This window comes from Solea senegalensis, linkage group LG5 (assembly GCF_019176455.1).
Source record: "Solea senegalensis isolate Sse05_10M linkage group LG5, IFAPA_SoseM_1, whole genome shotgun sequence".
Taxonomy (NCBI): Eukaryota; Metazoa; Chordata; class Actinopteri; order Pleuronectiformes; family Soleidae; genus Solea; species Solea senegalensis.
The window spans coordinates 7,047,647-7,074,089 of NC_058025.1; the positions used below are offsets into that span (position 1 = coordinate 7,047,647).

A 26,443-nucleotide genomic window follows, 5' to 3' on the forward strand; every position below is an offset into this window, starting at 1 on the left:
GGTTTATTTTTATTTTTTTATATTAAACCTTTATTTAACCAGGGTACAGCACATTGAGATTAACAATCTCTTTTATAAGAGTGACACTAAAAAAAAACATTAAAATGGAAACCATAATTATCACACATGTAAGAAATAAATAATTGCTCAATAAATATAGGCAGTGTTTTTTGTTACATACTATTCTTAAATACAAAATTCACATATCTGTAGTTTACTTTGTTATTTATATTTCTAGCAACTGCTAATTTTACTCCACTACATTTCCTCAAACTATCTTTGTTACTCCAAATAAAATTAGAAGAAGAAGAGTTGGTAATGGTGTGTATTAAATACATATAGCATAATGAGCTGCTTTACACTATAGTTTTGCCATTCACAAGCTTCAACATGGAGTTAAGGACACACATAGACTAACAGGGCCAGAAATCAATACTTTTACCTCTTCGGTACATTTTATATAAGGAAATTATTTTGGATACTTAGTAAATATCATGTACTTTTACTTTCATAAAGTTTTACTTAAGTAACATTATAAAAAGTGACTTCAACTTCTACCAATGTAATTTTCTGGTAATACAAGACTGTATACAAGTATACAAGACTGATAAATAGAAAAAAGTGCAAATGCTCAACAAATGTAGGCATAGTGACATTAAAACCAGTTAGAATTAGTTAAAACAAAAAAAAGAAAAAAGAAAAAAACAGGACGTCTGTGCCACCGAGTCACACAGACCATAAGAACTTGCTTTTTGAATAATAAAAACCTGTAGATGTGATGGGAGCAGACCTGAAATACATTTATAAATCATAATTAGCCAATGTATACTATACGTCTGTGTGTTTTGGCTGTGACTTTTTAGTATGTATATTTACAGGGTATTTTGATTGATAATTGTTTTATATTTATTTATGTATTACAGTTCCTTCTATGTGGAAAAAAAGGGGAATGCTTTTAATTTAAATGTGGATTTGCACGACATCCGGTGCGTCTGTAACTGCGTGTAGCTTGACAGCGCCCTCTGCAGGTACACAGTAGAGCGTGGCCGCAGCTCCCCCCAACCCCCCCAGACCTGAGTGAAGACAAGCTAGCCAGTCCTCTGCTGCTGTTGCTGCTGCTCCTGCTAACAACTTAAGAGCGGAACTCAGCACAGGGATATTTACAGAGCGCTGCTCGTCATTAGCATGCTGAAGTTGAGGCGCAGCAGTAAATGCCACGGCCTCCTTCACCGTCTCCCGCTGATGAGTAGCGGCGCATCGAGCGCCGCAGAGAGAGCTAACGACAACATTCACAAGTTGCTCGTCAAGTTGATTTTAGCTAGTTGCGTCGTTTTGACAGCTAACGCTAACTAGCTAGTCTCGTTCGCTTTCGACGTCAGTTTCAAAACAAAGCCCGCACAAAAAGCCGTGAAGTTGAGACTCGAGTGACACCAGGAGGACGTCGTATCTGCGCTAAAGTCCAAACCAGACGACTGCGTGTGCTTTACGCTACGGAGCTGAGGTGTCGCACACGCCGTTAAAAAGCGGGATTGTCATTATTCGCAGAGTAGAACCTGGTCAGCAGGTATAAATCAGTGTCGCGTTTTAATCACCGATTATTAATCCAGCAGATACTGTTCCGCTAGGACCATAACACACGTCAAGTTTTCTCCTTGGATTTAAATGTCCGAGAAGAGTTCATCGTCCGGTTCGGACGAGGATGTGGACCCGGAATCTGTACAGCCTGTGGAGCACGGAGGCGTTTTAAGCAAGGTAATGTAAGGTGAAGCTCTGAATATTCTGCTGCTGCAGAGATATCACTTTTACATCACGTGTCCTAATAACACGAGGTTGTAATCTGAAAGCAATGTGGTTATTATGCCAATTACTCTTGGATTATTAGATAGATTACCTTTATTTAACCCGCCGGAATCACAAGACCTGAAATGACATCCACAATGGTGCCCTGCAAATACGTATAATTACCAGAAAGGTTTATTACAAACTGATATAATTTTATGCAATGCTCAAATACAGTTTTTCTCTGTTTTTCATCAAATGTGTCAAATAGTTATGTGTTCCCAGATGTTTGTTGTTTTCTGTCCATGAAACTTTAAAACCACAAGTTACTTTAACTTGTACTGTAGAATGACAGTTATCAGTATGATTTGAAAATGTTTGTCTTGATAACCGTTTTGGGTTTAATTGTCCAGCCCTAAGTGTTTATACACAATACAAACAACAATAACGTGACACTCGATATTACGAAAGACATGACACAATAACACAGTCAGACCCATTATAAGAAATGGGTGCTGTGCTTTAATTTCTTAAAAATTGGTTTAATAAGGATTTGAACAGTTGTATGGACTAAAATCAATTAGGGGTCTCCTGTTCTCAAAGACCATGGTTGTCAAACTATGGTATGTGTACAACAGTCGTATGTGAGCTTCCTCTGGTGGTACTTGGAGGAAAATCAGAAATACTGTTCTATTGTATACACCAGGGTAGGTGATCGGAGTGGAGCTGAGGAGCTAGAGTCACCTTATCTCTCACTGCACCTTTATTTAATTTCGCTATACCAGTGTGTGAAGTATATGTGAGGAAGAGGGTGATGAGAGCAAATTATCTTAATGGGAATAAATCTGCCTCGTGTGAAAAGTCTGCAGCTGACTTTGCTCGGCCTATTTAAGCCGTTGCATTTTATCGTTGGTGATAATGGTGTCACTTCAAGAGCTCAATAATTTCTCAGGTGGTACTCAGTATAAAAAGTTTGATAATTAAGATATTTTTGGTGAGCGACTGAGAGGATAAAGAAATGCATTGACAATCATCCACAAAAACAACAACACCAATTGCTATACAAGTATTAAAGGTCATAATTCAATTCAATTCAGACCAAATACATTTATTTAAAAGTGATGCACTGTGAAACAACATAAAATAAAACGATTCCAATGGCACGAAAATGTTTCTAATGTATAATATCTAAAAGTGTATAAAATATATAAATCACTATGTAAAATAAGTAACCGAATCTGATCTTGGACAGGATCAAAATGATGCAATTTCCCTTAAGTTGGCAAATAAATTTTAAAACAATCTTATTGAAGAGCATTTTGCCAGAAATGCAAAAATAAATAAATAACTGGCACTACAACTTCAAGGCCTCTTAAGAAGAATTAATTTCTACGCCACCTGTCTCCATGCTCGATTGCTTATATGATGCTTCAAACAGAGTTATCTTCACAGCATCATCAAAATAAAAATGAATTAAATACCTCAAATGGTTGATAGGCATGAAAGAGCCTTTTGATCACAGGAACTGTTGATTACAAAGTGTACCTGTTGTTTGTTTACAGTGGACAAATTACATACACGGATGGCAGGACCGATGGGTCGTGTTGAAAAACAACACCTTGAGCTACTACAAGTCGGAAGATGAACGGGAGTACGGCTGCAGGGGGTCCCTGTGCCTCAGCAAAGCTGTCATTACAGTAAGTATCAACCTTCTGCTCTTGTCATATCCAGATAGAGAACAGAGTTCAGCACTTGTTCAACATGTTAGTGAGTTCATAAGATAATCTAATCATGACTGGAACAGGCAGTGTTAAGGTCCTGTCATTAATGTGGACTTGGACATTTTCTTCCTTCAGTTCATGCTCCTCAAAGATAAAAAGTAAACATTAACTAGTAATCGGGTTGTTACTTGCTAACAGGTAGGATTGAGACCTGTTTTGTTTTTTAAAGGACTGAGGCATTCTTCCTCCAGCAGTCATTTTGAAACACACTCCAATGTCTCCTCCTCTGTGGTGGTTATTGCACGAGCTACCTGAAATTGGTGTCCCCTACAGTTAAAACCTAAGCTTTAACCACACACACTGTTGAGACTGGACGTGCACGCAGGCCTCCTGTTGGTGAGATAAGCTGAAATCCCACACCCTGGTTAAACATTTACTGTTTTCTCTGAGAATGCCGCCACCAAGTACAGAGGCCAAACAAATGGTTTTACAGTGATTTGTGCAATAGGATTATATGACTCAAAAGTGGATTAAGACCATAACATGAAAGGGGCTGCAGTTTGTTTCTTCTAATCTAGCATTCCTGTGTTTGTGCACACCTGAATGGAACGCTCAAAGACATTCAGCGTTGTGTAACCTTGTGCTGGTTGGCTGGCCAACAGTTTACACAGTTTGCTTAAACCCCCCTGAAGAAGTCTTCCATGCTGTCTATGGAGACCGTGGTCTGAGGAGTCTGGAATGCAGAAATGTGCCTAACATCAGTCTGTTAAGCTGTAGACACCAGACTGTCCTCATACTGAGGGAAGAGTGCAAGGTCCATTATCAGTGGCTCACATCAGGTCATGCTCAGTGACATTTTCTTTATACACTACACCTTTGTGTAGGTAGTAATAGTAGTAAATATTTACATTTATTTTCACGATTTAACATTGAAACTAATCTAAGCTATTTTGGTAATTAATTATTTGGTTTTAGGGGTTTTTATAAGTTAAAACAAAACAGTTTCATCGCTCCATTTGACAGTTAATGAGTAATCATTAAAAAGGTTGGGGTTTTTTTTTTGGACAAAAACAAGTGTCAACATTTTCTGACATTTTACGGACCAAACAAGTTCTCGATTGTGATTGTGAATCTCGAAAATGAATTGTCGACGGTGAAAATAATCGCTACTTGTATGGAAACAATAGTTTACAGCATGTATATGTCCCTCTAGTTGACTATGTCTATAAGTACTTGACTAATAACCCTCTCATTCCTAATACTGAAGATGCCACAGTTTTTTACAAGGGAAAAGTCAGTGCTGTGTGGATGTGCTAAAGTGCTTACGCAGGGGGAAAAGGGAATGTTCCAGTCAGAGTGAATGGGGTATAAACTGGATTATAAAGCAGAGGTTTATGGGCCATGTCTGATACAGCACAGCAAGATAGACTGGATTTTCTCTCTAACCAGTAATGGCATCATGGTTGGATTCACTTGCATGTCCTCCTCACAGTGAAAATTTCTCACTGGAGTGCATTTTTTATGTTCCACCTGTCAGAGCAGAGGCTTTTTCTCTCTCCACTTATCTCGGTGAAATAGAGGGCATTTTAACGCACAGTATGCCATTTCTGCCACTAGGGGTCTTTCAATCAAAACAATAACATAAGACCTAGTGTGATAATGTTGGGAAGCAGAAAAGGTTCATGGGAAATTGTTGTTCTTTTACTGAAGCTGTCCCTGAAAAGTTTGAATTGTTGGGATTATTAGTTACAAATGGACTTAAATGAAAAAAACAAAAGATTGCTAACAAGTAGTCGTGAATTTCTCCTTCCTCACTCTCATGTTTCATGATGGAGTTTGTCCTGGAAGTTATAAAAGAGATGCAAAGTGTATGACGTTGTTAAAAAGCAACCAAAACAAAGTGAAATTAAACCTAAATCTAATGATTGTTTTTCATAATCGATTAATCTGCCAGTTATTTTCTTGAAACATCAAAATTTACATTGAAGAAGCTAAGCAATCATTGTTTTAATTTATTGAAAAGCACATCTGAACGGTTTAATCGATAATAAAAATAGTTGATGTTGGCAATTGATTGATAATCGAATAATCGTTGCAGCCCTAATCATGGTCCATTAGTTCCAAATTGACTCAATAAAATAAAACCAAAACAAAAGATGGCACACTTCCCGAAAAGTAGTTGTAAATATTTCCTTCCTCATTCTCATATTTCATGGGAGGGGTGCCCTGGAAGTTATGACGTGGATGACTTCTTTTAAAGAAACCAAAACAAAACAGTCCATTACATTTAATTTGAAGTATGTGTATGTATTTCATTGTTGGCAGAAATGTTACATGTAGTCTTGCATAAAGTTATGCAGGCTCACCATTTGTTTTCTGAATTTGCAGAGTGAGTTGCTGTTGTCCGTTGCAGCGAATAAAATAGCGCATGAGTGTCATTCAGCAAATCTAATTAAACATGGGTAACATGAGGTTATGTCAGCTGACAGAGCAGCTGTAGTCTTGGTGCTCCTGAGGAGAGAAGTGAGTGGACTTGAACCAACTGTGTCTTACTTTGCATTACAAACTTTTGCACAGCAGATCTCTCCTCAGCTGAGTGCAGCAGTTGAATTCCAGTCTCAGAGGAAGTGGAGGAATTCTTTGGAAGACGTGTTTGGGTGCAAGTCAGAGGTTGGAGCTGGGTGGGGTGCATTGTCGAGGAGGAAAGTGAAATAGTTGCAAGATTGAGCCAAATAGCCATTGAAGAACGAAAAAGTAATGAAGATGAGATGAAGGGCGCGCTGGAGGAGTCTCTGTGTTTCGCATTGCTCCACTGCGGTCGTTTAGTGTTGTGCTTTGAAACATAATACATCAGTTTCTAATTAAAATTCCTGTTTATTGTGTGGCAGAAGTTTTTCTGTGGCTGATTGAATCCATGTGTGTCCAGAATGTGTCATCCCTATAGTCAGCCAGTGTCGTAAACGGACAGATGTTTTTTTAGAGGAGTTATAGATATAGCAGTATTATTTTGCTCCTTTTCCTACGTTTAATAAGAGGAAAAAGTTTTTGTATAATTATGTTAAAGTCAAGACATTTCCTGACATGTCTCATTCCTAATATCTATTCACAAGCTCTCTCTTCCTTCTGTGCAGCCTCATGAGTTTGACGAGTGTCGTTTTGACATCAGCGTCAACGACAGTGTTTGGTACCTCAGAGCCGAAGATCCCGAGCACAGACTCCAATGGATTGAGTCGATAGAACTGCACAAGGTGAGTAAACAAGTCTGTCGATTCTCAACAGAGAGATTATCTTTGCTGCTTTTATGAAAACTGTCATAAAGACTGTTGGGAATTTTGCCTACTTGTAAGGTTTAAATGTACAATTATTTGTGGCTTGCCTTACCAACCTGTGTAAATACAGCATTATTCGCCTATCTCGCTTATTTAAGATATACAGGTTCAGTTTTGGGTCAGAGTGACTTCTGCAACGCACGGTATCTGTTTTGTTCAGTGAGCTGGGTGTGGCTGGACAGGGGATTCTGACCCACGCTCACACACCAAGCCCTTTACTCTGGGAATGTAAGGAATCTGGGGAGTGAGGTGTTGAGGTGGGGGTATCCCTGTCATCAGATACTAGGCAGCTGCTCACTATGTAAGGCCATCTACTCACTGGTGTATGGTATCTAAAATAAAGGGCTGTAAAGCAGGTTTAATCTGTTCTCATCCCTTGTTAAAGAAGGGCTGTGGTTCATAGTCAGTGTGTCAAAGGTTGTATTTTGGTTTATGCGTAGGTGTCTTATTAGTCAGTGCTTTGGCAGGCGTTTAGCTTTATTAGGTTGGGCTCTCTAATGCACTTACATTACTGCAAACAATCAAGTTCTTGAACAGTGACGTAGGTCAGATATGGGTTTATAACAGACATGACACTGAAATAAGAGGGATTAAACTTTCTTTTACAACACTATGTAATATGTAATACTTATTTCAGAATATTGACTATAGACTAGTGTTTAGAAAAACAATCATTACATTACACATGCTGCAATCTATCCAAAACTACTTGTTACATGCTACATCTTCTCAATTGATTTAGTTTTCAATCCATGCTCCTAATATTAAGCTACTTAGCATTCAGTCTAGTTTTAATTTGTTTTATTGATTTTATTTATATATATATATATATATATATATATATATATATATATATATATATATATATATATATATACACACACACACACACACACAGAGCCGGGATTGTATTAAAGTATTCATTAAATCTTTCGTCTTTATCCCTGTAATTTATTTATTCTCTAATTGTTCTTTACAGCACACTTTCAGGCATTATAAAAAATGAATATGCACAATTTAAGTGAGCGCAATATTCAGAGGTAATCATTCAGACATTGTTTGGTAAAACATGAGTTGATTTGACGTTTTCTGACATTTTATGGACCAAACAAGTACTTGATTAATTGAGAATATAATGTACAGATTAATCGTTAACAATAATAATAAAATAAAACGTTAATTGCAGCCCTATATGGAATAGCAATTCATTATTTTGACCATTATGAGAGTTCTGATAAATGTCTATATGAGAGAGTTGGAACTAACAGCATGTCCCGTTTGAAAAGGTATTTGATGTAAATGTGTTATTTGCCACTTAAAACATCACAGCAGAGAGAGCACAGTATATACACCCCTCCTCTACAAAAAATAATCACTATCCTGTGAGTTTCATTAGCCCTGCTTCTTTACAAAACTACAGGGTTTCAGCCTGTCAGACAAGTGTGAGTGACCACGGGTCTCCTGTCCATTAACAACAGTGTGAGACTATTTCAGAGCTATATCTGGACCGTGACCCTCAGTAACCTCAGTAGTACTTAATGGAGCACTACCTTCAGCTCTGATGGAGGTGTGTGTGTCACCACTGCCCCCAACGGGACAAAGGAGGACTTGCAACTATGCAGTGAATTGCACACAGACAAAAACATCTGCATAGTGTCAGTCTCTGCTACTTTGTTTATACACACTCTCTACTGGCTCTGGACAGAAAGATACATGTAAATAGGTGGTGTTTTCTTTTTCTAATGCTGAATGAAATCTCATCACCAAAGGACAGATGATAGTCAGACACACTCATACGTTTATACATGCCAAATCACAATATGCATGATCTCAAGTCTCTGTATGTAGTAAGGCAGCAACCTTAACAGTAGTATAGAGAAAAGAGGAACCCCGCAGTTCATATAATGAGCAATTACTCGGCAGGAATGAAGAGAAAATACGTCCTTTTAAGAGAAAGAACTCTCTGACAGAACCAGACTCAAAGATGTGCAGCATCTGCCTTGACCTGTTGGGGTGAAAGGACAAATGGGGGACAGAGGTGAGGTGGGGGACCAAAAGGGGAGAGAGAAATGGAAAGAGGGAGAAGAGACAGACCAGCAGCAGATTTATATAACAGTTGCATTAAGTTATGGGTTTAGAAAGGACAGTCCTACTACTGTATTACTACAGTTTATACACACAGTAGCATAGATTATTAAGAATTACCTATTCTTAATATACCTAATACCTAACCTTATTTTATATTGAGATTTATATTGATATTATATTGACTCAAGTAGTGCTGCCACAAATGAATATTTTCAGCATCAATCTATGTGTAAAAGCTTTCGGTCCATACAATGTGGCTAAAAGTTAGGTGCATTACGTGTTATAATTTCAGCTTTTAAGTGCTCCAGTGAAACTCAACAGCCCTCAATTGTGTTGTCCACATTGCAAAATTAGGTGTCCACTGTTCAAGGAAGAAAGGACATGTTTGTGTTTTTATGTGTGGGTGTGTTTGTGTTGGTGGTGGCAAAAGTTGGTGCTAAATGGAGGGGTTTTATTAAGTCCAGCTCTTGATGGAAAATGCGTTTCTTTGTTTTTAATCACTTGTTCTCACAGCAACAAAAGTCAAGAGGGACACATTGGTCGTACCGAGCGGACTGTTCCATTCTGTCAGATTTAGAGGGGTGATGGGTAGGCAATGGGGAAAACCCCCCCCTGCGTTGTGGTTTAAAAACCTCTTCATCAGACTGGCACAGTCCAAATCCCAATGGTACAGACTAGACTGCGTATATGAGCTAATCAGAGGAGGGAGGAATAAAAGGAGAGCAGGATGGACAAAAGTAAAGCAGAAGATCCAAACAAATGTTGTCCCCTGCCTCCCACACTCTCTCTCTCCTCTCTCTTTTATCTCCCTCTCCCTCTGTCTCTTTCTCTCCATCATAATGTACTCATCTACCCATTTGGCACTTTAGTGGTTCACCACACAAACGGCTTTAGACAGCCTTGCCTCTCTCTCTTTCTCTCACTAATGCATACATGTATGCACCCGTCATTTGTACCTCGCCCTCGCTCCCTCTCTTCCATGCAAACACACACGCTCTCAGCTGCTTGCTCAGGGAACGGTGCTGGACATAAACATGGACAAGATACAAAGGTTTCACATGTCGGGGTGTGTGGTCTGTTGAGAAATCTATGCGGCATGTGTGAAGTGTGTGCCTTTTTGAGTCCATGTGTTTGCCTGCAGAGGAAGCAACCGAGAGCACACCCGCTCCGCTTTGCTAAGGAATTATAAAACTCTTCCCTCTGAGCTCCGTCCATCTCTTCTGCTTCACGAAGCAGCTTGTGTCTGCCTCACTCTCCTCTTGACTGCTGTGGCGCTGATGACCACCTTTCCCTCCTTTCTCTGTCCTCTCTTTTATCGCTGCTTGCTTTTTACTTGATGAGCTAAGCTGAACTCGTGTGGCTTCTCTCCTCCTCTCCACATTCCCGTTTTTGCCAGTGAGGTGTGTCCAGAGAAACCGAAGTACTGGATTTATCACTGGCAGTGTTTGGGGAGCAACTGGGCCATGTGGGGGCCAGAAAACTGCCAGGACTGCAGCAGTGTCCTGCTCTGTTTTGGGTGTTGGAATGGCCAAATGGTGGGCTTGTAGCATGAGGGCATGCATGCTGCTTTTTCACTGTCACTCCTCATTAAAAGTCTTTATTTCTGTGCCAGTGTTGTCAGTGACATGATTGATTGCTGTACATTTGGCCTTGTCCAGAGAATAAGTTATTATTTTGCATGCTTGCAGCATTGAACTCCTCCGCATCACAGTTGTCGTAAAAAAAAACAAAAAAACAACTTTCATAAATGAATTACTCTTGTGCTGCTTATGTGTTTGTTGGACAACTAGCATCTTTTGACTTTAAGTGATTTCCTTCAACAGCACTAAGTAATTACAAGTGGTGGTTGCTATGGTCAGTGACTATACAGTCATCCCGTCACCATCGCAACGCCCTGGGCACAAAATGCCACATTGCCAGTGTTTTGTGTTTGAGTGGGTGTTTGGTTTGCATGGTTGTGTAGTGCCGCTGGCCAGGTACATGAAGGTGGCTGTCTGTTCTCCAGCTTTATCTTGGAATGGTCTTTATCGTTTTGTTTGCTGCAATGGTTATTCACTTCATCGATTACTAAATTAATTGTTGACGATTTTGATAATCGATAACTGGATTAAGTGTTTTTTTTAATAATTAAAACAAGCTTTCTGGTTTCTCAGCTTCTTAAATGTGAATATGTTCTGGTTTCTTTGATCCAAATAACAAAGAAATCATCAAAACAAATTGTAAAAAAATTACTTGATTTATCGAGAAAATAATCGACCGATTAATCGATTATAAAACAAATTGATATTTGCAGTCTTATTTTGTTGCAATGCATTGCGTTGCATCTTGATCTCTGTCTTGGACAACAGATCAGTCTGATCACATGAAATAAACTTAAAGCAGAGTTGTAAGTTTACTTGTCTCTAAAACTACATGTTGTGTCAAGTGTTTGTTTACCCATGCAACTATGCTAACCAACTGTCATTCTCAGCTGTTTGAAATGTATGCAGTGCCGTTAGGACAACAAGTAGTTAAAAGGATAAATATGTAAAAAGGGCCTGTATAAGCAGCGAACACACAAACACAGAGGTTGATATAGTACTGTACGTATTTAGTGTAACTGATTCTTGTTAACTAAGTCAACAACAAAGTCAGTCAATAAACAAAAAAACCTTTCTTAAATTGAGCTTTTGTCTCTTTAAGAACACTGAATGTTGTGTTAATTAATTATGTTTTTTCCCCCCACTGCCTTTACTGTATGTGTCATGTACAAACATACCAAATGGTATCTGATACATTTTTCCTGAATGCTTTTTAAATATAATATGACTCTATTGTGTGCTCGTGGTACTGTACTGAATCTCTGCCGTTGCACGATATGTTTTTGAGTGAATGTCCCACGCAGACCTGTAATGGGAACAAGATGTGATGTTTTCCCATTTGTTATATAAATACTTGAAACCACTTTAATTCCAAATCTCACAAATCAGTCAACATAATGTAAACAGGCTGTTGCAGCACATACACTTTATACACTTTTACAGCAAATATGAGGGACTTTACTCTAATAAATGACCCTCAACTGAGCTCACGACGTACGTTTTTTCTAAATGATAAATGTTAGAAAAAAGTCTCTTGTGCAACAGGAAATCAAATACGTTTGGATTAAAAAGCATACAAAAAAACACCTGAATGTTATGCATAAAATAATTTGATGCTGATTCCACCTGACTGCTTGCCGTGGATGAGTGAAGGTATATGAATTAAAGTTTGGGCCTCTGTTGATTTTTGTGATTTCTATTTATTCTCTTTCTAATTTAGCAATCCATACAGTATATTTTGTTTTGGTGTGTTTCGCTCAATGTGCCATCATGAGAAAGTACATATCATGTTCCAGTGCAACAGAGAGACTGTAATCAAGCCAGCATCTGCCCCTGCTCTGCGATTGATTTCCATTGTTCCTCGACCAGCAGTTATCAGTGCGACCATCTCTGTTGATGCTTGTGACTGTGTATCAGGCTTGTTCCCTTTTTGAAAGGCTGTTTGTCTGTGTAGGTGTAGGCCCCTGCTCTTATTGCAGTTCATCATTACTCAGTGCTGCTGACTGAAAACACTGATCTATTTTTTTTCCCTCTGCCTGCATCTAGTCAGTGCATATAAGCTGCAGACTTCTTTTTTTTTTTTTAAATGGCAAATTGCAGATTGCTTGATGTATTTTATACACTTGCTGATCTCCTGTTCTCCCTGCCTCACTTCCTCCATCCTCTCCCTTTGTCCCTTGTCTGGGTTTCAGGCCGAGTCCGGTTATGGTTCAGAAACCAGTCTGAGGCGTCATGGTTCCATGTTGTCTCTCACCTCCGCAGCCAGTGCCTTGTCTGCGACGTCCACGTCCTCTTTCAAGGTAAAAAAATAAATAAATACAAAAGTGATCCCACGTGAATAAGCTGTATAATATAAGTTTTATAATAAGTTTTCCTTTCAGATCATTACCATATACTTGAAACCACATAACCAAAGCAACAGTTTCCTCAGAAAAACATTAGTCTAATGTCTTGTAGTCATTGTTTGCGTATCTGCTCCTGTGTTCCTTGTTTCTGCACAGAAGGGGCACAGGCTGCGTGAGAAGCTAGCAGAAATGGAAACCTTTCGGGACATTCTGTGCAGACAAGTGGACACCCTGCAGAAATACTTTGACTCCTGTTCTGATGCTGTCTCTAAAGACGAATTTCAGAGAGACCGGGGTAAGCTGTGCCGTATATTTATTTAATTATTTATTTATGTATTTCGGTCATGACATTTAGATCACTCATCACATAACAGTGCAGTTCACACAATATACATAACCGAAAGGGAATGCGGGAGAAGCAAAGCTTAACTAGTCCCGCCCCCATTATCATCATACATTTCGTTTCCTTAGGACATTTTGACAAAGAAACATGTTTCAGCATCCAATAGCACTCAGAGATATAGTCTAGCTCTAGACAGTCAACTCAGACTCCATGTGTGTTTATTCATGTGTCCATGATGTTCCGTCGCACGTGACATTCTCGACTTGTTGCCTGGCATATTCAACTTCCCAAAAGTCACAAATAATCCAATCAATAGAGGGCAATGCTTCATATTATTATTATTTTTTTATTTTTTTTTCACTTTAGTCATCTATTTCTGTAGGTCCCAACTGGGCAATTAGGTTCACCAGAACCTGGATTTCTTGTTGAGAACACTTTGTCGAACGCATTCAGTGACCAGCTTAGCAGTTCCATCTTGGATCAATTGATTCTCCGTAGTGATGTGCTTCACCGTGGCAGCTAAATACTACTCATGTGTTGACATTTGTCTCAGTGTCAGCTGCTGTTTGGGTACATAAACCTAAACCTCATGTTCCCTCTTAGATTGTATCCCTCCCCTCTGTTCAGGAATAATGTTTGTAGATTGTGAGGGATGTTTTTGTTGGCAGCCCTATAAATCATCTGTACTGTGCGGTATTTTATTAAGTCATAGAATTTAAGTATTTTTGATTTGGTAAATAGTTGATTTGTATGTTCTCTGTAACTGGCATAATGTAGGATTCTCAAGGCTCTTTTTTGGAGTATAAACAGGGGATAAGTAGTGGTTTTTTAAGTGTGTCCCCAGACCTGTGCGCAGTTTTGCAGGTGTGGAGAGACTAGTGCGCAGTACAACAAGTACAGTGCCTTCTGGTTTAATAGTTTTTGTGCCCTCCAAAGTATGGACACACTCCTGGCCAGCTTGCCTTTTAACAGCTTGGTGTGTGGCTTCCAACTTAACATGTCATCAATAATCACTCCCAGCACTTTATACTCATTAACCCTTTCAATGTCCACTCCATTAACTTGTATGTTAATACTAGTCTTACAGCCTTTTTTCCCATACAGCATATATTCAGTTTTCTCTAAATTTAGAGATAGTTTGTTTATGTTAAACCACACATGTAGCTTGGCCATTTCATTATTGACTGTTTCCACTAGTTGGTTTAGGTCTTCCCCCGAACATAAAATATTGTTATTATTATTTGCATTCTGCAAATAATGTCAATTTCAGAATATTCGATACCTTGCATATGCATAATGATGCACCTTGCATCATTAATGTATAGTATAAACAGTTTGGGGCCCAGCACTGATCCTTGTGGGACCCCACAAATTATGTCCAAGCAAGTCGATGTGCAATCTCCCATCTTAACATATTGAGATCTGTTGTGAAGATAACTCTTGACCCATTCCAGTGCTATGCCTCTTATACCGTATCTCTCCAGTTTAGCTATCAAAATATCATGGTTGATGGTGTCAAATGCCTTTTTCAGGTCTATGAATATTCCTATTGAATGTAGTTTTTGATCAATGGCGTCAGTAATGGTTTCCACAGACTCAGTTAAAGCTAGCGCCGTCGAGTGGTTTCTTCTGAATCCATTTTGGCTATCATATAGCAGATTGTGTTTGTTAATGAAGTTGTCTAGCCTATCGTTAAATAGTTTCTCCAAAATTTTTGACAATTGTGGTAGTATTGAGACTGGTAAATTCATGTATGTCACCTTTCTTAAACAATGGCACTACTTTCGTCACTTTCATTTTGGTGGGAAATGTCCCAGTTTGAAATGACAGGTTGCAGATGTGTGTTAAGGGTGAAACGATTTCAACTATTACTTTCTTGATTAGCTTCATGTCAAGGTCATCAACATCCGTGGATGTTTTTGCTACACATTTGTTGACCAGGTGTGTAATCTCTCTGTCCTTCACTGGGGCGAGAAACATTGTGCTTAGGTTTCTGTCTCTGTCCTTATCAAAGTGGTCCCAGTGAAGGAGTGAGTCAGGAATGTCCTTTGCCAAGTTCGGCCCTACATTGACGAAAAATTCATTAAATCTTTCTGCTATGATTTCTTTGTTATCTTCCTTAGTGTTTTTGTCCTTGAAGTAGAGAGGATAGCTAGGTTTTGTATTTTTGTTTTTGATCACATCATTTAGAATGTCCCATAGTTTTTTAGTATAGCTCATGTTTTCTGCCAGCAGATTACTGTAGTATTCTTTTTTGCAGTCATTTAGGATGCTGTTTAGTTTGTTCCTGTATTGTTTGTATCTCGTTTCTGAATGTTCTGTCCTTAATCTCATGTACTGTCTGTACAGGGTGTTTTTCTTCTTGCAGGCATTTATCAACGTTTTTGTTAATCATGGTTTCCCCTCCTTTTTCTGATTTGTGTGTCTTTTCATTACAGGACAGTGTCTATTATACAACGTGTTAAATATTTGCAAAAAGGAATCATAAGCATCATTTACATCTGTTTCTTTGTAGACCTCGTTCCAGTCCTGCCTCATTAGTTCGTTTTTCAGTGTAAACATCCCTTTTTCAGTCCTGACCCTTCTATATATATTTCTATTCGGTATCTGTGTCACAGTGTGCTTCCAGTCATAGATAGTAAAGATTGGCAGGTGGTCGCTTATGTCATTTATCAGTAGTCCCTCTTGTTATGCCTGTCCCTATGATATTTGTGAAAATATTATCAATTAGGGTCGCACTGTGTGTCATGAACCTGCTTGGACGTGTAATGAGGGGTTGTAGGCCCATCGTATACATCATATTAATGAAGTCATCAATCATCGTATTTTGTTTTGGGTTGAGTAAGTCAATGTTCACAGCTTAACACTATATTTCTGCCTTTCGTCACACATATTTCAATTGTCACACATTCCATTACACATTCGACAGCTTCAGACATATTCTGTACAATCTCATACTCAATGTTATTGTCAATGAACAACGCCACTCCTCCCCCACCTTTGTGTCTTCTGTTAACATTGACCAATTTGTATCCATCCAGGTAAAAATCTGCGCCTTTATCCTCATTAATCCACGTTTCCAACACCGCAATGATGTTGAAAGCATTTTTGAAGTGTTGTAGGTATTCCTTAATGTGGTCGAAGTTGGTGTATAGACTCCTGCTATTGAAGTGAATGAAAGACAATTTCCCATCCATCTCACTGCATTCGTTGAATTGTCCTTCAGTGTAGTACTGGCATTTCTCAGACACGTTTAGGTATAGATGGTTATCCGGGTCAATTATTTCATTTGGGTCTGTTAAGGTGTGGTTCACATGTTGATTTTTAGTCAGCTCCACATTTTCTTGCTCAGCAATCCTCTCTAATATTTCCATCATCGTTTTAGTCAGTGTAGTGACCCTTGACCTTTGCTGTGCTGTAGTTATGGAGTGTTCGTGAGTCATACCTTAGTTGTTATATTCCTCCAAATCGCCCTCACTCCTGATTTGCATTATTTTGACTTCTTCTGGTGTAGCTCCATTTGTTTTAATGTAGATTCTGCAGTTTGCCGTCCAGGTGTGTTGGATCTTGCCTCCTTTCTTCAGTTGACGTGCCTCTCTGGCGATGTCAGCATTCTTTTTGGTGAGATTCTCGTTGATGTAGACGTCTGAGCCTTTGAGCTTCCTGCCCTGCTTCAGCAGTGCCGTCTTATGACTTCTGTTGGTGAATCTCAGCACGACAGCTCGTGTTCCATTCTCCTGTCTTCGTGGTAAGGTGACATGCTTCCACATTGTTGAAGTCCACGTTGATCTGATAAACTAATATTGCTGGTATGAGATTTCATTTAGTTTAGTTATGTTTGCACACACAAGTAGCATAAAATCCATAAGGAAGAAGGGGATTAAAATGTAACAGAAAAGGTCAAGAAGCCGCAGATTTACATAAAGGACCTCACTAAGTAAAGAAGGAAACAAGAAGAGAAAAAGACAAAAGATTCGGTCTAAGTGAGAATTGTCCGTGTTTGTATAGGTTTAAGTTTGTTTACATTGTCTCTGTTTTCCTCCCCTTTAAAATAAACCCTTATATGTCGAGTAGTGCCGACATGGCGGGGTTATTCATGTTATTCATGCTTCCTGGCAAAAGAAAAGGTTTGTCGATGGGAAGTGTCTTTACGTAGTGCATGTGATGTAAGAATAGCGGGAGAGTGGTTGGTAAAACTAATTGCAAAAAGAAACACAAATCAATATTCACTTACAGGGCACTTGTTGGTTTTTCGTATTGAACATTTTGAGTTCATGTGTGGGTTAAAATGAAAATGTAGGTTAAATTGAATTGTGCTTTTGATTGAATTTGATTGATCTGCCCACTGAAGAAAATCGTGAAATTCTCACTTGTTATTTTTGACTAGGTTTAGAAATACTAAACTATATGTGTATACTTTATGGACAGAAAACAATGACCTGAGGTCAAAACATTTATGGTAAAATGTTTATGTTTGCCCAGTGCATTATGGTATCTTGGTTACTGCTATTGAAGGAAGTTATGTCACAACATAATATTGTTCATGGATTATTGCCCAGCCCGGTGTCACAGGGAAAAAAACAGGGTGAGCCAGTGTCTTTCAAGAAAGATTTGAGATAGATGCTGTTTGTTTTTTATGTCACATCATCAAAAACAATCATTTCTGATCTGTTGGAAGCAAAACGAAGAAGAAAGGCCTTTATTTTCATCTCTTGGCGTTTGTGTCATTTTCTGAGATTGCTGTTGTTTTCTTTCTCTGTAGTAGAGGATGACGAAGATGAATTTCCAACCACTACAAAAACGGATGGGGAATATAATCACAACAACAATGGCAGCAAAGAGAAATGTGAGTTAACCTTCAAATTCCGTCCACATATTAGTTGCTTCATTCGGCCTGTTTGCAGCAGATTTCATTTCAAATATTTCAAACGTGATGGTCTTTATTTTTTCTATTATTGTTTTGTTTTTGTGTCTGTGCCAGTGTTCTCCCCGGCCAGTCCCAAAGGTATGAACGGAATAGACTTTAAGGGTGAGGCCATTACCTTCAAGGCCACAACAGCAGGCATTCTGTCCACCCTGTCCCACTGCATCGAACTCATGGTCAAACGAGAGGACAGCTGGCAGAAAAGATTGGACAAGGTCCGTTCTATGCACACACACACACACACACACACACACACAATACATTTTAAAGAACTGTGACCCACAGTTTCCCGAGTGGGTGTATCAGCAGGCCATGCTGTGTGGAAGTGTCACAGCCTCAGGAGTTGCAGTAATTGCTGCCTTCTATTGTGTTTTAAGAAGTTGGTTATTATGGCCAGGAGGTTTTTGCTTTTTCCCTCAGGCGGTGAGATTGTGACGCAACACTGCACTGTCCCTGTCTTAACAATGGCACACTCTACTGTATGAAAACAACCATAGTGACTCAAAAGTCACTCTAAAAAGATCATGTTTTTAGGGGGGTTTCTTTTGAGTGATTAGATGGGGATTTTTTCTGGAATTATATCCCTTTTGTTGTAAATAATTAGCACTATTAATGCTCAGGTTACAGTAGTATTAAAATGTCATGATGTTGCTCTGGTATGACAGGAAATGTAAGGCAGGATAGTGGTTACAAATGTAATATAATGTAGAATAAGTCAGGAATAAACAGTTCAAAGGCCAATTACATTTCAAATTAGACTAGTTTACCAGCAGCTTTTTTCCATAATATGCTTTAGTGCTTGTGTTTTGTTTATGTGAATGACTACAGACTCTTCCACACCTTGAGGGCTGCCTGCGTCTGTAAAGGTACGCCCTTGGAGCTGCTTATGCCGACATCCCGATCAGCTCAGCTGATGTTGTCAAACCAGTTTCTTTCCTTTTTTTTTTTTCTTGTGTGTGTAAAGGCGTGCTTGCCCAACCCTAAAACTCACAAAAGCCGGGAAGCTGTCAGAGTTAGTTAGACTTTTTAAGAGAAACGTCCTTACTCTTGTCTCTGTTAGCTTATGTGTATTGGTGTATTAAGTTTAGCTGCCAATGTGGAGTAGGGGCATAGGAATAGTTAGAGATACGACAACAATTCAAAGGAACAAGACACGCCTGCTCGGACTCGCACAGACAGTAAACTCGCACAGAAAATGACTGCTCGGAGTTTATGGAAGCCCTCGCTGCGAAAGAGGACAGACCTGCGCTCATACCAGACTCAGAGATGGATACCACTACAGACTGGCAGCCACCTTTTTGCAGTATGTCTCTGTCTGTCCGTTTGACACTTCCGACAACGTGATCATTTGCTGTTTGCTTTGTGGCAAGTGTTAAAACGTCCACACCTTCCTTTCCACATTGTTTGTCTGGTCGCCTTCTGTCGAGGTATTGTCTCGAGAGAAGTGTTGTTTCATTTTAATGTATATTTTTAGCTGCTGCTGTTCCTGCTCTCTCCTGTCCCACTTGGGATCAACCGTGTCTAAAAAATGAACAGATTTGTTAAGTCTCAGCAGAGCTAATTGTACATACTGTACCCGAATTACTGAATTACTTGTGGTTCTAACTAAAAGACCTTTACAAAGTCTGTAGTCCTTACCCTGTGCAACCTTGTGAAACATTGCCTAGTTTCATAGTTTATTGCCTAAATGTAAAGGATCTGCTGATCCCTTTAAAAGGCAACACCGATGTTGGAGTGCTGTCACTTGAGTTTATTGTAACAATACTGTACTGTTCTGTCTGTGTGTGCAGGAGTTGGAGAAGAGGAGGAGGGTAGAAGATGCCTACAAGTGTGCTGTGCATGAACTGAAGAAAAAGTCACACTACGGGGGCCCAGACTATGAGGCAAGATCAACATACTGTAGATCAACTCAGTGAACAAACAACCGCAGAAGGATTGCTTGACTTTGTCTTCTGCCCTTAAAAAGGTTGCTCACATGGACATTTCTATTCATCTCTGAATCTTACAGGAGGGACCAAACAGCCTGATCAACGAAGATGAATTCTTTGATGCAGTTGAAGCCGAACTGGACAGACAAGACAAGATAGAGGAGCAGGTGTGATAAATATCTAAATCTACTTGATTTTGCAAAATTCCTCTCTTTTGGCCTCTACAAAAATCACCAATAGACGTGATGCCAGTGTGTATTGACATAGGCTACATCATCCACAAAACACTGCTGTGTCGCTTGTAGTTTGAAAACGGGGGTCTGGACGGGCAGAAGAGGTGACCGCTCACTTCCTGATGAGTTCTTATCGGCCATGCACAATTATTTCTTTCAGTTTCACCTCGTCACCAGACTCGTAACAGAAGCCATTGTTTTGAATTTTCACCAATGTTCTGTTTTGTTCACGCTCTCTAAACTAAGCGTCAGCTTCCTCTTTACACTGGCACACGACCGTGCTCGGTGTACCTGAATGTCTTTAGGTGCAGAAGCAGAGCTGAAATGCTCATCTGAAAATGACAACAGTGTGGATGTCAAATGAATCTTACATAACCGCTGCTCTGTGTCCCTCAGTGTCACTCAGAGAAGGTCAGGATATCCCGACCGTCCTCGGTTACTCCCGGTGACGTCTACTCCACGATCGGCACACACCGCTTCACCAACAAGGTGCTCAACATATTTCTCATATTGCCTTGTACACTGTATTATTTCCATGTTCTTTGTTCTTATTTAAGTTTATAAATGACTCCTTTTTTCTTCAACTCATCCATCCTGTTTTGAAGTCTAGTCAGCCGACAACCAGTGTGACCTGTCTATGAGCCCTGCAACCTCTGTGCGCTGTTGTTTTTCTTTTGTCGTCATATTATGTCCTTTACAGTATTTCTTGTACACGCAGACAATATTTTACTTTTAATCTGCATACTGTCTCTCTACTTTCTGAAATGCTACTTAAACCGATTGTGTGATTGTTGTGCTCTGGTCTGCTGCTACAGTTTTGTTTCTTACTTCTTTCTCTTGCAAACCTCTTTCTGCTGCACAGCCCCATAGCCATACTTCTTCCCTGTCCTCCGTTGAGCTAGTCAGTGCTTCAGATGACATTCACAGATTCAGCGCTCAGGTACTGTATTTGTTCAAGAGAGAGAGCACCACAGTCAGACCAGAAAGCATGAGATTGCAGTGTTATGTCATGCATTAAGACAAAAACATTAACTGGATTAAATTGAAATTCCTGGAGCGACTAACAGATTGTCTTTATCACATAATGACTCTCATTATAAGTCCAATGCAGCATGGCTGGAATCTAGTGCAACTTCATTTCTGCCTCCTTTCCTCACATTGCTCTGTCTTCTACAGCATGCGCAGGCACGAATCCAAACTGGTTATGCACTTAAATGTGTTATTAGGATATTGACTAACACCCTCTGGCAGGAGAGTGTATTAAATATTTATTTTGTTGCATCTCAGCAGCTGTATACACATTTGCTTTAGGAATTCTTAAGATTCTGAAAAGGAAAAGTTTTTTTCTCCTTTTTTTTTTGTTTGCCTGAAATAATGTTAACAAACCCTTGTTTCAAAGCATGTCCTCTCACTGACAGATAAGGGACAGTTAAGAACGTCTGTAATATTCCAAGCTAATCGATATCTGTCTCTCAGGTGGAGGAGTGGGTGCAGAACCACATGACTTATTCCCTCCAGGACGTGGGTGGAGATGCCAACTGGCAGTTGGTAATAGAGGAAGGAGAGATGAAGGTGAGTGCAGGAGACTGAAGGGGCGCATGAATCATTTCCCCCATTTTCTAATTATGACACATTTTCAAGGGCAGTAGAAAGTGGAGAATTATCCGATGATAGGAGGAGACAAGGCGACTATATTGGACTGTAAAAGCAAAATACGTCCATGTCAGCATGTCTTTCTTCATCTTCCCCTCCCCTTTCAGCCATCTATATTTTAATGCAGATTTTTGTTCTGCTTCTCTTCTGATACAGACTTTTGTTGAGACAGGTATTGGGCTTTGTAGGTTTGGTAACATTCTGCTTTTCAAATCCATAGCTGCAGCTGCTGCGGTGTTAACCACATTTTCTTTGTCTCTGTTGACATTTTACCACAATAATGACTTATTATAATACAGTTCTTACATATAGCACCCCTTTAAATTACTTTTAAATTATAATAAAATATCTGAACCTGAGTGAGTACACCAAGTGACTTTGAATCTCTCCCTCTTAGCTTCACTAAGTTAAGAATTTATGTCACAAAATAATGTTTTCAAAGAGAAAAAGGAACTGAAATTGTCAACCAGTGATTAAGTTAAAATTATGTTTGGTGTAGTGATTTATTCCGTGTGTCTCTCACACACACTCACAACAGGTGTACAGGAGAGAAGTGGAAGAGAATGGCATCGTCCTGGATCCTCTCAAAGCCACACATTCTGTGAAGGGGGTGACGGGACACGAGGTCTGTCACTACTTCTGGGACACGGATGTGCGAATGGACTGGGAGAGTAAGTTCACCAAGTGTCTGTCATGTCATCGCCGTTGGACTGTTTTTGTTTCAATGTCACAATCTGACTGATCTTCTCTCTCCTGCCTCAGCAACCATTGAAAATTTCAACGTTGTGGAAACACTTTCTGATAACGCCATCATTGTTTACCAAACACACAAGGTACTGGTATAGAATGAGTTACACATTTGATTCTCCTAATACTCGATAGTCATTTTAATGGCTTTTCTACTCGTGTTTCAGAGAGTGTGGCCCTCCTCTCAGAGAGATGTGCTCTATCTGTCAGCCATCAGGAAGATCATAGCAACAAACGAAAACGACCCAGACACATGGCTGGTCTGCAACTTCTCTGTGGATCACAAAGACGCGTCTGTAAGTCCACTCCACCACATCTATTCTGCTCATGCGGTATTGCAACGCTTTACAGTAAAAAACTCAACACTCAACAACGAAAACACTAAGTTACACATTGTTAATGTTTATCTTTTTTGTCTGACTTTCAGCCCACAAACAGGTGTGTTCGTGCCAAAATCAACGTCGCCATGATCTGCCAAACGCTGGTCAGCCCACCAGAGGGCGATAAAGAGATCAGCAGAGACAACATCCTTTGTAAGATCACTTACGTTGCCAATGGTACGTACCTCTGGTTTTTATTTTCCTTCTTTAGCAGTCGCCACTATATTGTGGCTGTATATCACCACTGTCATGCAACCAACCTGCAAGCTCTTAAAAATCCAACCTACTTTTTATACCATAAGAAAAAGTTAAACACGGCCCTGACATCTCATTTATTCTCATCTATAGTCAGTCCATTAAAGCGACCAAGTCTCTCAAGCAGCCTACTTATGTCCATCCATACATTTGTGCCTCCCCTTACATCCTGTAGACAAGACTGTGATGTAAAGTCACACTGCAGAAATAATCCTGTGTCAGTTTGTTGTGAGTTGTTATTGTTGGAGTCATGGAAGTTGATTTAAAAAAAGAAATCACTAGAGGGCGCCCTAGACCCCTGTCTGTGTATTGAACTTGTGCTTTTCTGATCACGTTTCCTCTGTGTGGCTACAGTAAATCCAGGAGGCTGGGCTCCAGCTTCAGTCCTCAGAGCTGTCGCCAAGAGAGAATATCCCAAGTTCCTGAAACGCTTCACCTCCTATGTCCAGGAAAAAACAGCTGGGAAGTCCATTCTCTTCTGAACACTAACAGGTAACCAGGAGCCCAAACACAGAGGGGCAGATGTACCAACGTGTTTGTGCTGATTTCAGATGTTCCTCCCATCATAATGCGCAGCTAAAAACATGGCGTGAGTGCACTTAAGGCCCATTTATAGACAGACGGAGGCTTTTATCCATACTTTGGATTAATTCCAAAATCTGTTGAGACAAGTCATGAGGGCAGTATAGAGTCAATAGTTCAATCAGTCAGGAAAACAAGGTAGAAGAGCGAGGTGAGGCAAGTTGTCAGTTTATTTTAGATCAAGCTCAATAAAATGATCTCTTCAGAAATATAAATATATCTATTGAGAATCTATACATCTATAATGATTTCAGTCTTGTTGACTCGTCACCCTCCCATCTTGTTCAGGTTTGAGGACCGTATTTGCCTGCTGCGGAGACGACGTTCGGCATTAAACAGGCTCTCGATGACCCATTGACCTGACGGCGAGATCAGACGTCTGCCTGCAGGAGACCGCATCTGTCATCCGGAGAGAACACGTGTTTGTAGAGGAGACTGGTTTTACAGCTTTAATCCATCATCACTTCTCATCCCAGCCACATCAATACTGGCTCAACACCATCAGTTGGACACGGCTGCAATTATATGTAAATTCAAGTTTCTTATGTGGTTTTCAAATTGTTTTTTGTTGTTGTTTTTTTTGTAAATTTTTTTGTACATTTCTTAAAATAACATACATCATGATTATTATTATTATTATTATTATTATTGTTGTTGTTGTTATTATTTGGGTTTGCTTTAATCACTAGTATTACAGCTCCATGTTTTGCTGCTGCTAAAGTAACTACCATGAGCAAGGAAAGTAGATAGTGACAGGAACAGCGTTGATGAGGTGTGGTACAGTGTTTCCTCTTTTTATGCCTTCTCTTGTCCCTCTCGTGACGACTCACCGCAGTTTGATGGAGGGGCCAGAGCCTAAAGCTTTGAGATCTTTATATTTATAGATTGTTATAAAATAGCTTTTCCGAGAGAGAGAGAGAGACCGTGGACACGATGTATTGTACAGAGACTTAAGTGTTCAGTTAGTTTACCAATGTGAGAAATGTGAATTGACTGTTAAGCGCTTGAATTACTGGTGGTCCAAGGAAGTGGGAGATTTTTTTTTCCAAATCTAATTTACCAGATTTAAACTGATCATGATCAATGCACAAATATTTGCCATAAAAAATGTAAAGTCCCTCTCTCTCTGAGGGACATGTGGAAACATTTCACACACTTAAAAAAATGATTTTTCACCATCTTCAGCCCCCCCAAATCTGTCCATTTATGAGGAGTCCTGTTGCTATGGGCCTTTTTTGTTTTCGCATGTTTAAGCCGGTTTAAAACACAGGTGTGACATGAACCATGGCTCTGTTCATGTCATGTAAGTCAGGACAGTGCGACGGTGAACGTTGATGGAAGTTACTACAGTGATTTTTCCCACTCTGCAAAGGCTCATCCTGTAGGTAAACACTGTAAAAATAGCTGCACAGTTAGTTCCCTGTATCATATTCTCAGACGTACTCTAAAAATGACATTTCACACGCCACACTACAGTGCAGTGGTTTTCCTGCCCTTTGACTGATGAAACTAAAACCCCTTTAATGCCTTAGACTCCAGGATGAAGCCTAAAGATCCAGCCTGGCTTTGTCCTTACTGTACAGCTACCACCAGATGTGCATTTATCGACACTGAAAACAAACCAAGCAGGAGAGAGACAGAGGGAGGGTCAGCATTTCACGTCATCGTACCTCAGCATTTTAGTTTGCTCTACTTTCTGTTCAATGCCATCGTATGTTGGGAGTTTTTGCAATCAGTAGATCAGAGGGCATAAACATCAGGATCGCTATTGTCTAAAGGGGCGGGGGTCAAAGTTCAGGAAGGATCCAGACCGTCGTTTTGTTTTTCTGATGATTACGAGAGAGCGAGCGAGCGAGATCTACGAGCGGTGTCAGCTGAAGAATGCATTTATCATTTTTTAAGTCTGATATTTTGTCAGTAATCGACACACTTTGTATATTTTCTAAGTTGAACATCAGAAGTGTTATCATTTGCACTAAATGTAATGCAATTTGACAATGTTCTGTAAATTAAAAATTGTTACACAAGATAATTTTAACTGATAAGTAATGTGTGCGTGCAAACGCGTCGGTGACGAGCAAAGCAATGCTGGTGACGAGTAAAAGGGTGTAGAAAAAAATACATAAAAGTGGTGCAGAATGGTTCGGTAGCGCCCCCAGTGGTGAAACCCGGTAGGACAAAGCTGAACCAAATTTCACGAAACTTGGTGGAAACGTGTCACAGCGCAAGACCAACAAAAACTCTTTCGGGACCATGACCTCAAGTGAACAGAAAGTCTGCCATTTTGAATTTGGGCGTTCATCTCGGCGATTTGCACATTTTGTCGTAACATAAAATACGTGTCATTTTGTACTCGACACCTCAAAAATGAAAAGTTGTCAGAAGGTCTTGCAGATTCAAAAGGGCGTGGCCTCAGCAACCATTAGAATTTTGGTGAATTTTGACCATTTGCCACGAAACAGGAAGTGGCGTGTAGCTTTGCCGTACGTGGACCGATCTGCTCAGAACTTCATACGTGACACAAGAGACTGACCCTGGACATGAACTTGATCCTAG

The 26,443-nt window shown here is 39.7% G+C and overlaps 1 protein-coding gene across 2 annotated transcripts; it reads left to right on the forward strand.

The window, feature by feature from the left end:
- Positions 1–1,056: 1,056 nt before the first annotated feature.
- Positions 1,057–25,916, forward strand: LOC122769383 (ceramide transfer protein-like). 2 transcript variants are annotated; one of them, XM_044025893.1, is made up of 18 exons: positions 1,057–1,752; positions 3,342–3,476; positions 6,632–6,748; positions 12,690–12,797; positions 12,999–13,137; positions 17,948–18,031; positions 18,167–18,324; positions 19,900–19,992; positions 20,118–20,204; positions 20,667–20,759; positions 21,133–21,210; positions 21,747–21,842; positions 22,462–22,594; positions 22,686–22,756; positions 22,838–22,966; positions 23,098–23,227; positions 23,660–23,797; positions 24,176–25,916. In XM_044025893.1, the coding sequence occupies exons 1-17, from the start codon at positions 1,663–1,665 to the stop codon at positions 23,785–23,787; spliced, it is 1,869 nt and encodes a 622-aa protein (XP_043881828.1). In that variant the 5' UTR covers positions 1,057–1,662; the 3' UTR covers positions 23,788–23,797; positions 24,176–25,916. The 2 variants fall into 2 exon arrangements, with proteins under 2 accessions (XP_043881828.1, XP_043881829.1); XM_044025894.1 differs by lacking the exon at positions 21,133–21,210 and having other exon boundaries at positions 1,058–1,752.
- Positions 25,917–26,443: the final 527 nt, after the last annotated feature.